At 48.1% G+C, this 13,220-nt stretch overlaps 2 protein-coding genes across 2 annotated transcripts in view; one reads left to right on the forward strand and one right to left on the reverse strand.

Annotated features, from left to right (window-relative positions):
• PLG (plasminogen) overlaps window positions 1-13,220 on the reverse strand; it is a 98,749-nt gene that overhangs the window by 78,107 nt on the left and 7,422 nt on the right. The gene's annotated exons all lie outside the window — the stretch shown is intronic.
• Window positions 5,257-13,220, forward strand: part of MAP3K4 (mitogen-activated protein kinase kinase kinase 4) — a 189,394-nt gene continuing 181,430 nt past the window's right edge. Inside the window, exon 1 of the mRNA XM_090042504.1 lies at window positions 5,257-5,333. Within this exon, the coding sequence (XP_089898630.1) occupies window positions 5,272-5,333 (62 nt within the window). The 5' untranslated portion in view covers window positions 5,257-5,271. The remainder of the gene's footprint in view (window positions 5,334-13,220) is intronic.

Below are 13,220 nucleotides of genomic sequence, written 5' to 3' on the forward strand. Positions count from 1 at the left end.
CAAGGGGTAGTGTCCCCAGGTACCAAGTGGATGGGCCCCAGAAGCTCCTGAGAGTGAGTAGTCCTGAGCTGCTTGCCGAGGCAGCTTTTTGTATGGATGGGGCGAGGACAGGGCAGCTTTCTATTCTGCTAGGGACAGCACAGGTGCTGGCCCTGGGCTCTAGCTCCCCTGACTGCAGATCTAGGAGGAGCCAGGCAGGATTATTTTGCCCCAAGTGGCACAATTTGCTCCACAACAAAGTGCATGTCTGAGTACATATGCTGAGGCAAAAAGCCCTGGCTCAAATTTGCATCACTTCTATTTGAGCTGCTGCAAGCACACATGCTTGCATGTGTGGACGCATCCATAGGATGCAAGCAGAAGTGCAGCTCTCCACTGTAACAGGGGAAGGAAGCAGAGGGAGCTCAATCTGGGTTTTTTTCAGTGGCGTTAGAAGTAGGGGTGGGGGCTTCAATCCACCCATCCCACCCTCCAGCACCAACTGAAAAAAAACCCTAGACAGAACTCCCTCTGCTCCCTTACCCAGCTCCTATTCTGAAGACACTGCCAGGAGCAGGACTGGGCTGCATCAGCCCAGCTTTGCTCCTGGCACATGATGACAGAAGTCAATGAAGGCACTCTGCTTTGTAACACCTTCATCCATGGGCAACTGGTGCCTCCCAAGTCTGCGGTGATGATGAAGCCCGAGCTGGCGTGAGTCTGCAGACACTGCCACCGGTGGCAGAGGCGAAGCTGGCAAGCATTCACAGATGCTGCTGCCAGAATTGGCTGTGGGGATGGCCCTGTCAGAGAGGCACGTGCCCCCCCCCCCCCGTGCCATGCCTACATATCACCTATGCTTTCATCTGAACCCTCATATAACAAGGGTACAGATTGTTGTAGGATTGGGTCTTTTTAAAGTGCTCTGAAGTCATGCTCTTCTGTAAGACCATAGCTGTAGAATGATTTCAAGGGGCCAATTGTGTGACAAACATAAGTTTTCTTTGCACCCATAAAAAAAATGGCAACTACAAAGGAGGAGGTAAAAAGGAAGCAAGGAACCGGTGCCCTCTACTGGCTGCTCACACCAGTGGGCCTGTTGGTACACCTCTTGTGATGGAAGCAGGCTTGGCACAACCTGAGACTGAGAGCCAGGATTTCCTGAATGATAATTACAGATCTGTCACTATCTGGTTTTGGGTAAACCACTTCTTCTCTGCCTCAATTTCCCTGTCTGTAAATTGGGATGAGGAATGCAACAATAATAAAAATGGACTTAATATCCTTCTCAACCTCCCACTTGTGAAATTAGTTCATGCTTGCTATCAGCTCTGAAACTTCAAAATGCTGCATATATGGTAAGCATTATCTTCCTGTGAATTATTAGCAAACCTCAAAATGTGCTCCCATTGAAAGCGACACTTAGTTCAGAAAGGTCAATTAATAGAAAAATGCCCCCCAAAAAATCCTATTACAAGAGCTTGGAGTATGAGGAAAGTGACCTTGCTAATTTGAAGAAAGCTATATCTTGGGGAACTGATAGTTCTGAAAAACACCTAGCTTGTTCAGCCTTGCTTAGTTTGGTGTGTTTAAAGTAGCTCAAAAGGAAGACCTGCTGATGAAGCATTCTCAATGAGGAATGAATTGCTGCTCATGGATGGAAATAATTTTAATTTATTGATTTTTTCCAGCCCAAGCCATACCAAATGATGCAGCCCTAGCCCTGTGTGATATCTGAAGTGGAGGGGCAAAATGAGGCTTGTTTTTTCATAGTTTCATAGTTTCTAGGGTCAGAAGGGACCTGAGTAGATCATCTAGTCCGACCCCCTGCCATGGCAGGAAAGAGTGGAGGACAGAACATTTTCAAACTTTTATTTTTTGCTAATAGCTTGGATCTGCAATTTTTATCTCATAGGTGAGGAAAAGTATTATTTGAATTGTTGTTTATGGTTGATATTCCAAAAAAAGCCAGCATATAGAACATGGGTATATACTTTTTGTTTAGCCAGAGAAAGAGTTGACCCATCATCAGCTTTAATACAATGGAGTAAGAGTATAATAAAATATTCTGGGTGAGAGGATTGTATTTGCAAAGCCAGCTAAGCCATACCAATATGATTCTCTATGGTAGTCTTTTGGAAATGTATGCAAGCTCAATGTAATACATACAGGTTTGAAATATCTCAAGATCACATTAAGGAAAAGTACAGCACACAACTTCAGTTGAATTAGCTGGACTATAAAATGATCTGTGAGAGTATAATGAAAACTGACTACATTTCTCCTTCAAAGCCCATGCCTTCTTAACTATCTGTTGTTTTTTGTGGGGGGAGGCAGGGAAAATGTTGATTTTGTATTTTAGGAAAGGCAGAAAGATCAGAACAGCAAGGGCATTGCATTTAACTGTAGTCACTGATTTCTGGGAGGCCACCCTGCAGTTGCCCATGATTTCTGAGGGGGAAGAAAGGCCAAGAGATAGAGAGCACCAAGGTGGGGTATACATTCAGGTTACCTACTCTGCCTAACTGGCAGGTTTCTGCACTTATGGAGTAAAAGTAAGTGGATAGGAGTTGGAGTCTCAGTGGTGGTCCCGAACTCAGCAGGGAGATGGCATAGACATGTCCAAATAGATTTCTGCCATTGCACCTGATGCTCCCATGTAGGTGAACAAAAACTCCAGGCTGTTTTTCTTAGGGAGAGAGAAGCCCCCTACTATTACTACTTACAGGGGAGTCAGAGCCCTAGTGATGAGGCAGGGCCTTTGCTCCCACCACTGGTTTCCCCAAGACCTCCTCTGTTGGTGGGGGCCATGGTTCAGACGCAGATGGAGAATCAATGCTCCAGCACCTCTGCCTGAGCGAGGAGGGTAAATCACAGAGCACCTAGTAGAAGATGAGATTGGGCAAGAGTGAGCGATGGGCTGGATCCTGCACCATTTAAGTCAGTTGGAGCAGGATCCAACTCAGTCTTGATCAATGGCTACATCACTGGAGCTGATAACTTTCTTTCTCATAACCAAAGATCTCTTCCACTAGTTATATTGTAACAGAGCTGTTGCCCAGCTGTGCTGTGTGTGTTTGTGTGTATGGGGCCGGAGGGTGAATTTTTCCTTTGTCACAGGTGAATTTACCTTTGTGTCATTTTATATTCATGAACTAAAAATCTTAAATATAAAAGAAAAATAAGTAAGATCTCAGACATCATTCTGGTTCCAGAGTGAAATGGTCCTAGCCAGCCAGCTCTGAGCATCTAACACAAGGAAAGTTCAATGGAATAACTGAGCGGATGAGTCCACCTGTTTCATTTACATGATTTAATTGCATTTTTTTTGTACAGTCTATTACGCTGACTCTATCCTAAACTTTCCTTCAAAGAGTTAAATAGTAGGCACCAGGGAGACAGAGACTGAAGAGATACAAGGAATCACTAAAATGTGGAAAAGTTTCCCTGATGTCACAATGAGGCTTTTAAGATGCATAATTAATGTCCTCCCAGAAATTAGCTGATTTTTCAGTTGGAGTGGGCAATTCACTGAGAAAGGTCACTAGCTTAGAGAAATCAGTTAATAGACTATAATAGACTATAACAATGAAATAAGGCATCCTGTTTCTGTGTGTAATGCAAACTTTCTTTTGTTATAAATGCCCATCTGTCTAATAAGAAACCCGTCACTCCACATGCTTTAAAATTGCTTCCTGTTCTTTCCAGAATTAACTGGCATTCTGCAATGTAGGAAAGAATCCAAGCTAAGAGGCGTCTTTGTAGAGAGAAAGCTGTGAACACGAATTCTTTCAATGGAGAAATTGAGCATTCATGGCACTTGACTGACTGCCGTCCTTCTCTCTGCAGACGCATAAATGTAATGCTAGTGAGGCTCTTTTACATATTTTTTTTCTGTGCTTACGTTCTTTGTGACTTTTACTGCACAGTGCAGCGTTGAAAGTTTAACTGGCAAAGAAAGTGCATATTATGATGACTGCATTTTAAAATCCTTTGGAAGCACCAGTTGGTTTTGCATTTCACTCTGAAGGATTTCACCAAGCAAGTGAGTAGTACTGTTACTACGATTGTTCATTAGTAGTGTCTTTATAGATTTTAGAACGTTGTTTATTGATTTTAAAATCAGTGACTCTTTGTGTTTCTGCATGCGTGTATATAAAGGACTAATAAGTATTTAATATATGCAATATAAGACTGTGACTGTTATATCTACTTAACCTCACAACATCTCAGTCTCAAGTTTCTGTCACTTGTATGAGGTCATTTACCTGTCTGTAACAGGTTGGCTGTCCCTTTAAGAGGGATCAGGTTTACCCTTGCTACTGAGATATCAGCTGCTGGCTCCCCCTCCCAGTCCCCAGCCCTAAGCTGATCCTGATCTGCTGGGAATCAGATGGCTTGGGTCAGTTATCAGACACAGCAGAGAAGGAGTTGGGTGATTTCCCTAAAAGGCTGGGAGAAGTGAATTGGAAAGGGAAGCTGTAGAAGGGAGTTTTTTCTTGTGAGTGGCCTTACAGGGAAAGGAGGCTGCAGCCCCTGGAGAAGGCTGTCTCTAAGCCATATGATTTGGAGCTGGACTGGGCAGGAGAATTCTGTCTGTACAGAACAAGACTGGGTGGGTTTTAAGCCCCCAAAGGGGCTCCTGTTTCCTTTTCTTTCTGTCCTAGCTATTGCCCCGGTTTTTTTCCAGGACTTGTTTGTTAGTGCTTAGAGAGACTGTTGCTTGTTGGAGCCTTTCTGGAGGAAAGTAGGCCAGAGGCAGAAAGACCTGATACAAGGGTGATTAAAAAACCCCTGGGGGAAATGAGCAGAGCAAGCTGCTCCAGGTCAGGCTGCAAATGGATGCTGCAAAAGCCTGGGTTTGCTCTGTGCTCGTTTGTGTTTCACTGACAAGACACTCTTTTTGTTAGATGAGTTATATTTTTCCATCTTGCAGGTCATTATTCAGCTTTAACAATAATCATACAATGCTGATACAGATGTGAGCACACTTGCCTTATTGACACACATGTTTGTTTTTCAATAAAATCATTTCCTAAGGTTCAAATCTATTTGAGCAGCCCAGGGCAAATGTAGTTCATTCCCACAAGAGGCTGTAATTCTCTATATTGATGAAAATCGAGCGCTATTTCTCTAATTGTTTTTTATTTGATTTCTCCCTCATCCTAATGTTAGATTTTAAAAAATCACCTCAACGCGTAGTGTTTTATTAATACGGAATGGGAGCTAAAGAACAAAACCTTTCATTAAAGCGGTGATTCTCAACCAGGATGCCGTGACAGCCTTTGAAGTATGTCGCTGGGCAGGAAAAGCGATAAGTTGAGGCTCTCCCCTTCTGAACCCTCTTCAAGCAGGTAAGTACTATAATAAGTTAGTTTTTGAAATATACTGTTCAATTCACAAAAGTTATGGAGAGGTGTCTTAACTCTAAAAAGACTGAGAACCAAAGCACTAAAGCAACCAGTCTCAGTTTCTGGCATTGCCTCATTGTCTCCCATCTTCTTTCAGGTCATGTTTGATACTGTAGACTGACTGATAGATTAGCAGGAGAACCTCATCTTTTGCAGCCAAAATCAGTAAGGTTGCCAAATCTTTATTATGTGTGCTGTTTATGAATCTAATTACTGTACTTTTCCTTTTTCTTAGAAAAGGAAAAACAGATTAGTGGTGCTCCCTGAGCTGACTGTCTGCAAAGGATTATTGGCAGAGAAACAATATTTAGTCAAAGGGAAATGCTGTGTGTTATTGCAGGTGGAATATTTGTAATGATAACCAGTAGCCCCACAAAAGTAGCTTTTAGCAAAATCAGATTTTAACAAAAAGTCTCTTTTTCGCACATACTACAATGAGCAATTAAAAAGTCTTTATGCTTGTATTTTCAGAGCTCTGGGAGGGCCTGAGGGAAACCTAGCATGGGACTTCTTGAGGCATCTGCTCGTTAGGATACTACTCCTGCCTGTTGCCAGTACAGAAGAGGGAAATGGGGATAGCCCCCTCCCTGCCCCTGTAGCTCTGTTTGTGGTGGCTGACACCCAGATGGATCTAGCAGTCCTTGAACAGGGGAGGTGGAGTTGTGACTGGCCTTTGTACCTGTTGCATAGGGATAGGAGAAGGCTCTCTGCTCACCTGGATAAGAACCAGCTATAAGAAGCAGTCTGATTCCTGGTATGTAAGGAAGATTGCCATCTCTGAGCTTGGGGTTGAACAGGTTACTGTTAGGAGTTTTGGTATGATGTTAAACTCTTTAACACAAGACAGAAAAAGATTCAGTTTTCTTCTGGAATAAATTTAGGTCATAGAAAAAGATCTTGAGAAATAGGGCTGGATAGGATCACATGAGATCATCTAGTCTAGGCCCCTGCTCAAGGCAGAATCATCCCTAACTAAAACACCTGTGGTGGAAAAGGACCCCAGGGTGGCCACAACACTTGATCCGTGTCCCACTCTAGCTCCTCATGGTATCTTCCATCGTCTCCTCATCTGCGCACCTTGATCCATAGATTCATAGACATTAGGGGCTGGAAGGGACCTCATGAGATCATCAAGTCCAGCCCCCCCACCATAGGTGGGAAGTCAGCTGGGATCAAGTGACATCAGCAAAAAATAAATCCAGCTGTTTTTTGAAGGAGTCCAGAGTAGGTGCTTGTACCACCTCTGGGGGGAATTTGTTCCAGACCCTGGACATGTGTTTCGTAGTTGGTCAGGTCGGAAGGGACCTGAGCAGATCATCAAGTCCGACCCGCTGCCATGCAGGAAAGAGTACTGGGGTCAAACGGCCCTGGTAAGGTGTTCATCCAGCCTCCTTTTAAAGACCCCCAGAGTAGAAGCCAGCATGACTTCTCTTGGAAGTTGGTTACAGACCCTAGCCGCCCTGACAGTAAAGTAGCGCCTCCTGATATCTAGCCTGAATCTACCCTCTGCCAGCTTGTGACCGTTATTCCTGGTCGCTCCTGGCAGTGCTCGGGGAAACAGGGACTCTCTCAGTGCCTGCTGGTCCCCTCTGACTAGTTTGTAAAAGGCCACCAGATCCCCCCTCAGCCTTCTCTTTTGGAGGCTGAACAGGTTCAGGTCCCGTAGCCTGCCATGCTGACCCCTGATCACGTGGGTGGCCCTCTTCTGGACCCTCTCCATGTTGTCCACGTCCCTCTTGAAGTGTGGCACCCAGAACTGGACGCAGTACTCCAGCTGCGGCCTGACCAGTGCTGCACAGAGGGGGAGGATCATCTCCTTGGACCTGCTTGAGATGCATCTGTGGATGCATGACAAGGTACAGTTGGCCTTCCTGACTGCCTCCCCACACTGCCGGCCCATGTTCATTTTGGCATCAATAATGACTCCAAGATCCTTTTCTACCTCTGCATTGACAAGAAAGGAGTTCCCCAGCCTGTAGGTATGGTGCTGATTCTGTCTCCCCAGGTGCATCACCTTGCACTTGTCAGTGTTGAAACCCATCCTGTTCTCATCTGTCCACCTCTGTAATCAGTCTAGGTCTGATTGCAGCCTATTCCTCCCTTCTAGTGTGCCCACTTCTCCCCACATCTTAGTGTCATCTGCGAATATGAACAGGGTGCTTTTTACCCCCTCGTCCAAGTCGCTGATGAAGATGTTGAACAGTGCGGGCCCGAGGACCGAGCCCTGCGGAACCCCACTGCCCATGTCCCTCCAAGTCAAATAAAACCCATCCACCACCACTCTGGCTGCGGCCCTCCAGCCAGTTGGTGACCTATCTGACTTTGTACATATCGACGCCACCCTGGGGTGAAAGACAGTGTCGAAGGCCTTCCTAAAGTCCAGAAAGACTACGTCCATCACGACACCTCATGATTTTGTGTCCAAGGATTTTTTGACCTGGTCATAGAAGGCCACCAGGTTAATGTGACAGGACCTGCCTCTAATGAACCTGTGTTGGTTGCCTCTGAGCATAATCTCCCCTGCTGGCCCCTCGTGGACATGCACCAGGACAATTCTCTCAAAAAGCTTACCCAGGACCAAGGTAAGACTAACAGACCTATAGTTTCCTGGGTCCTCCTTCTCCCTTTTTTGAAAATGGCAACCACATTCGCCCTTTTCCAGTCCTCTGGCACATCACCAGAGCACCATGAGTGCTTGTGAAGCTGTGCCAGGGGTCCTGCAATGACCTCTGCTAATTCCCTCAGCACTCTGGGGTGGAGATCATCAGGACCTGCTGATTTAAATGTGTCCAGTCCCTCCAGAAGTTCCCTGACTAGGTCCTCTCTGACCAGAGGCCTGGGTGCACCTCCCCTGGGGCCTACGGGGTCCCGGTGAGGGGGATGACCCAGCCCCTGCTCTGAAAAATGGAGGCAAAGAAATTGTTAAATAGGTTAGCTTTGCTGTCTGTTGTGACAACCAGATTTCCTAGCGTGTCCTGCAGAGGCCCCGCATGACCCGGTACCTTCTTTTTACCCACTGTGTATTTAAAAAAGGACTCTTGTTGTCCTTGGTCTGGGTAGCTAGTCCCAGTTCCAACTCCATCTTGGCCTTCCTGACCACCCCCCTTCAGCCCCAAGCAACAAAGGTATAGTCCTCCCTGGTGATGGCCCCTCCCTTCCATATGTGTATGCCTCCTTTTTAGCTAGGAGATATTCCCAGATGCTTTTGGTGAGCCATGGGGCCTTTTGCTCCCTTTTGCCCCTTTGATCCATGTTGGGATTACCTCCCTTTGGGCTTGGGAGATCGTCTCCTTAAGGAACAACCACTCTTCTTGGACACCCAACTCCCCTCCCCTCCAGGACCTCAGTGTCTCCCCAACTATTCTCCTTACCTCATTGAAATCCACCCTCCTGAAGTCCAGGGCTGCTGCCTTGCTGCAGGCCTTTGCCATCTTGTGCTGGATGCTGATTGCTGTTGCCCAGGTGGTCGTGCACCCGCAGCCCCCTCACCAGGTTGTCATCCATGGACAGGACCAGATTCGACAAGGCGTCTCCCCTGGTAGGGCTGTGCACCACCTGGGTTAAATGGAGGTCCTATATGTTGGCTAGGAACCTACATGAGTGGTCAGACCTGGCTGACTGCTCTTCCCAGCAGATGTCTGGAAAGTTCAGGTCACCCATGATGACCCCGCCCTTTGACCTTACTGCCTCCATGAGCTGACTTAAGAATTCCTGGTCTAGCTCTTCCCCTTGGTTGGGTGGTCTGTAGTAGACCCCCACCGTTAAGTCCCTTTCCCCTTGACTTCCTTGTATTTTAACCCAGAGCACTTCAGTGTGCCCCTCCTCTGACCCAGTGCTACTCATTAAGGATGTGTGTTTCTCCTTGATGTGAAGCGCCACAGCCCCACCCTTCCTCCCTGTCCTATCCCTCCTGTACAGCCTATAGCCTTTGATATTCACCGCCCAGTCATGTGTTGGGCCCCACCATGTTTTGGTGAACCCCACTATGTCTGGGTTGGTATTAGCTAGCAGGAGGGTATGTTCCTCCTGCTTGTTCCCCATACTATGAGCATTAGTGTAGAGGCATTTGAGACTTCCTGAAGATGCATGCACTGCCCCCTTAATCCCAGTACTACCCAGGCCCTTGTTGCTGACCTGGGTATTTGTTCTGCTCATTGTTGGTCTGGACTGGGCTGTTTTTGTGGGTGACGCTTGGTTTAGTGGTCCAAGGCTCTCCACCCTCATCTTCCCCTTCCCCTGATGAGCCTAGTTTAAAGCCCACCAGAGGAGATCCACCAACCTAAAAGAGAACACACGCTTTCTTTGAGGGGAAAGATGAAGCACCGCACTGTAAAGAATTTTTTTCTTATATCCGGTCTAAATCAGCCTTCCTGGAGTTTATGACTGTTAGACCTTGTTATCCGTTGGGGAGCTCTGGTGAACAGATGTTCTCCCAGGTCCTGATGCACCCCTCTTATGAATTTGTAGGCTGCCACCATATCCCCCGAGCCTTCTCTTCTCCAGACTGAAGAGTTCCATGTCCCTCAGCCTCTCCTTGTACAGCCTTCCCTCCAGGCCTTGGATCATACAAGTGGCTCTCCTCTGAACTCTCTCAAGCTTCTCCACATCCTTCCTGAAGTGGGGAAGCCCAATACTGGACGTAGTACTCCAGCTGCGGTCTCACCAGGGCTGAGTAAAGTGGGAGGATGACTTCCCTAGTTTTGCTTGAGCTGTATCAGTGGGTGCACACCAGAGTTTGGTTAGCTTTGCCCACCACTGCATCACATTGGTGCCTCATATTCATCTTTTGGTCAGTCAAGACCCACAAGTCCTTTTTGGTCATGGTGCTAGTGAGAGCTGGTGACCATCATGTTTTGGTCAGCCCACCTTGAGAGTGCATCCAAGTTGGCTTGTATTCCCAGTCTGTCCTGCAGTGTAACAGCCCTCCCCCATAATTTGGTATCATCCGCGAACTTGGCCATTTCACATCTGACTCCTGAATCTAAATTGTTGATGAAAATGTTAAAGAGTACTGGCCCAAGTACCGAACCCTGAGGGACTCCACTGGTAACTCTGCATGATGTCCTTCAACTAGGACTCTTTGGGTCCAACTCTTGTAGCCAGTTGCCTACCCACTGGGCCGCATGATGATCAATGCCATGGTTCCCCAGCTTAACCATGAGGACATCATGGGGAACTAGGTCAAAGGCCTTCTTGAAGTCCAAATAAATGATGTCCACATCATCTCCCTTGTCCAGAGCATATGTTACCTGGTCATAGAAGGAGATGAGGTTGGTCAGGCAATCCCTGCCAGTAACAAAACCATGTTGGCTGGCATTCAGAAGCTTGCCTTCCAGTAGTCTGTCGTTGATGGATCCCTTGACAATTTTCTCTAGGATTTTTCCAGGGACAGACGTCAGACTGATTGGTCTATAGTTCTCCCGGATGATGCTATTTATGAGGTTTTGGGAAGGTGCCCCAGGGTCCAGAGTGAGCCCAGTCTAATTTCATTTTACCTCATGGACCCCCATTTGCCTCAGGGCACCAGTCACCTTATGGGTTATTTGTGGCCACCTTCTACCTCCATAGCCACATCCATGCCTCAAAGATGGTATGTGATTACTTTGGGGAGAGAGGAGGAGGCCCCCACCCAACCCTGGGCCCTGTCTCAAAGGCATAGTTGACCCTGTTTTTGTTTCAGACCTGTGTTGGGGCTTTAGTCCTCTTAGTTTCAGCCCCATTTCTGTGGCTGTGTCGCCCTAGCCTAGTTCTACTACCTTGGACCTCAATTTCTGGGCCACAGTCCCTGTCTCACCTCAGGCTCTGGGCCCTCTGGCCCCAGTCTTTCCCTTCCTGGACTCTGAGCCCCTGGGGGCTCTTGTGGCCATTAGGCCTTGTGCTCCTCCTGTGTTCTGGGCCTCTGGCCCTACTTTCACTTTTCTTAGGCTCTGAGCCCACGGTCCCACTTCACCCTTCTTGGGCGGCTCACCCCCCTGGGTTCTGTGCCTCAGTTCAGGCCATTCATGCACCACTCAACCTCTTTTGTTGGTCTTTTACCCCCTGCAGGGCTCTATGTAGAGTGCCTTTTAGGCATCCTATGGCTCCATACTGCCCCTATTAGACATGCCCTGTCCTCCGGCTTCAATTATCTCTACCATTTCAGAAAAAAACACAGTCCATCTGCACACTGGCAGCAGATCAAATGGAACTCCAAATCATCCCTGCCCTAGGAAAACTTTAGGTACTGCAAAAGAAAGGAAGGTTCTCCACTTCTATACTAGGGCCCTTTTACCATCCCTTCCCCAGCTCTGCAGCAATGTGCTTGGGAGGTTTTCTCCCTTCCTCAGTCAGGGTTAAACTGCTTGCTAGCCTGAGGGTGGCCATCTTATAATGCTACATCCATTTTCTTCTGGCTAGTTTGCCCTGTCACACTGTGCACACCCAGGGTTTTCTCATTGTGCAATCTGCCCTGCTTCGGTTTGACATACTTCCCGCAGGGTCTCTGGTGACCCTAGAAAGCCTGTCTCCACTCCCTATATTGTCTCTGCTTGCAGTTCCCTGTCTCTGAGCCACAAAGACTCTAGCCTTAAAGTGCCCTCACCAGCTCTGTCTGTCCTCCAGCTTTCTCCCAGTAACAAGGTAAGGGTACCCTATTACACCATGCCAGTTACATATCTGTCTAACTTGCTTTTGAACATAAGCAGGGATGGAGATTCCACAACTTCAAGCCCTGCTGAAGGGTCACACAACTGTCCTGGCACAGAGTTGGCTAGCTCTGCCTCTGGTTGTACACAGGGAAAACAATAGTTTTTACCCCAAAGGCTAGGGACAGACATTACACATAAACGGGTTTAAATGCTCAGAAACTGGCTTAAACCTGTAACAGAACAGACATTCAGTGCACATAAACCAGTTTCAAAATGGCCGGAACTGATCTGAGATGAACAAGGTTGAATGTAATATCAGACTTAACTGATTTGTACATTGGTTTATACATTTTCTTTCCCAGACCCCTTCCTTGTTTAAGTTAAACCAGAGTCCCCCAGCATGCCTTCTGGGCTAGAATGGGGCTCTCTGCTTCAGCCTCAAGGCTGACCCCGCCACTCTGCTCTCTAGCCCAAGCAGGGACTGGCCCTTGTTGAGACACTGGCCGACATGGCCCTGTTAAGGCAAAGTGAGCAGGGAGGGGGTTAATTCTTCCCTCCTTCCCCTCCTGCCCCACTGCATCTGGGGTTTGCCTGTCTGCTGGGGAGCAGAAGGGAGGTGGCTGTGGCAGTGGCCGCTGAGGCTGGCGACCCCAGCTGCAGGGCAGAAGGGACAGAGGGAAGAATTAACCCATCTCCCTGCTACCTTCACCTTTAATGAGGCCATGCCAGGACATTGCTCTGTGCTGGAGGGGGCTCTTCCCCCTCCACCTCCTCCCCCCAGGGTGGGGACAGCTCTGGGTGAGGCTAGAGGAGGAATCCTGCTCCTCCTCCCCCCTCCCCCCTGGGATGGGGAGGGGGACTCCACAAGGCTGTGTGGTCCCCAGAGGGGAACTTTTTCCCCCACCTCCTGCTCTCCCCCAATTCCCCTCCCTACCACTGTGAGGCAGGGAGTGGGGCTTTGTACAGTGCTGGAGGATGGAGGGGTTCTTCCCCCTTTGCTTCCACCCCTGCTGCTGCGGGGCAGGAAGGAGGGCTCTGCAAGGCTGCCAGGCCCCAGAGGGGAACTCTTACTCCCTGTGGGGCAGGGTGGGTTGGGGACACTGTCCAGTTCTGGGCAGTACTTTTCCCCCTCCTCCTCCCTCCTACCCCCAAGGGGGGTGGTGCTGGGGGGAGGCTCGGTGCTCCCTGGCCTGGCTCAGCTCAG

Source organism: Crocodylus siamensis, chromosome 1 (genome assembly GCF_052110815.1).
Source record: "Crocodylus siamensis isolate JL-2025a chromosome 1, ASM5211081v1, whole genome shotgun sequence".
NCBI lineage: Eukaryota > Metazoa > Chordata > Crocodylia > Crocodylidae > Crocodylus > Crocodylus siamensis.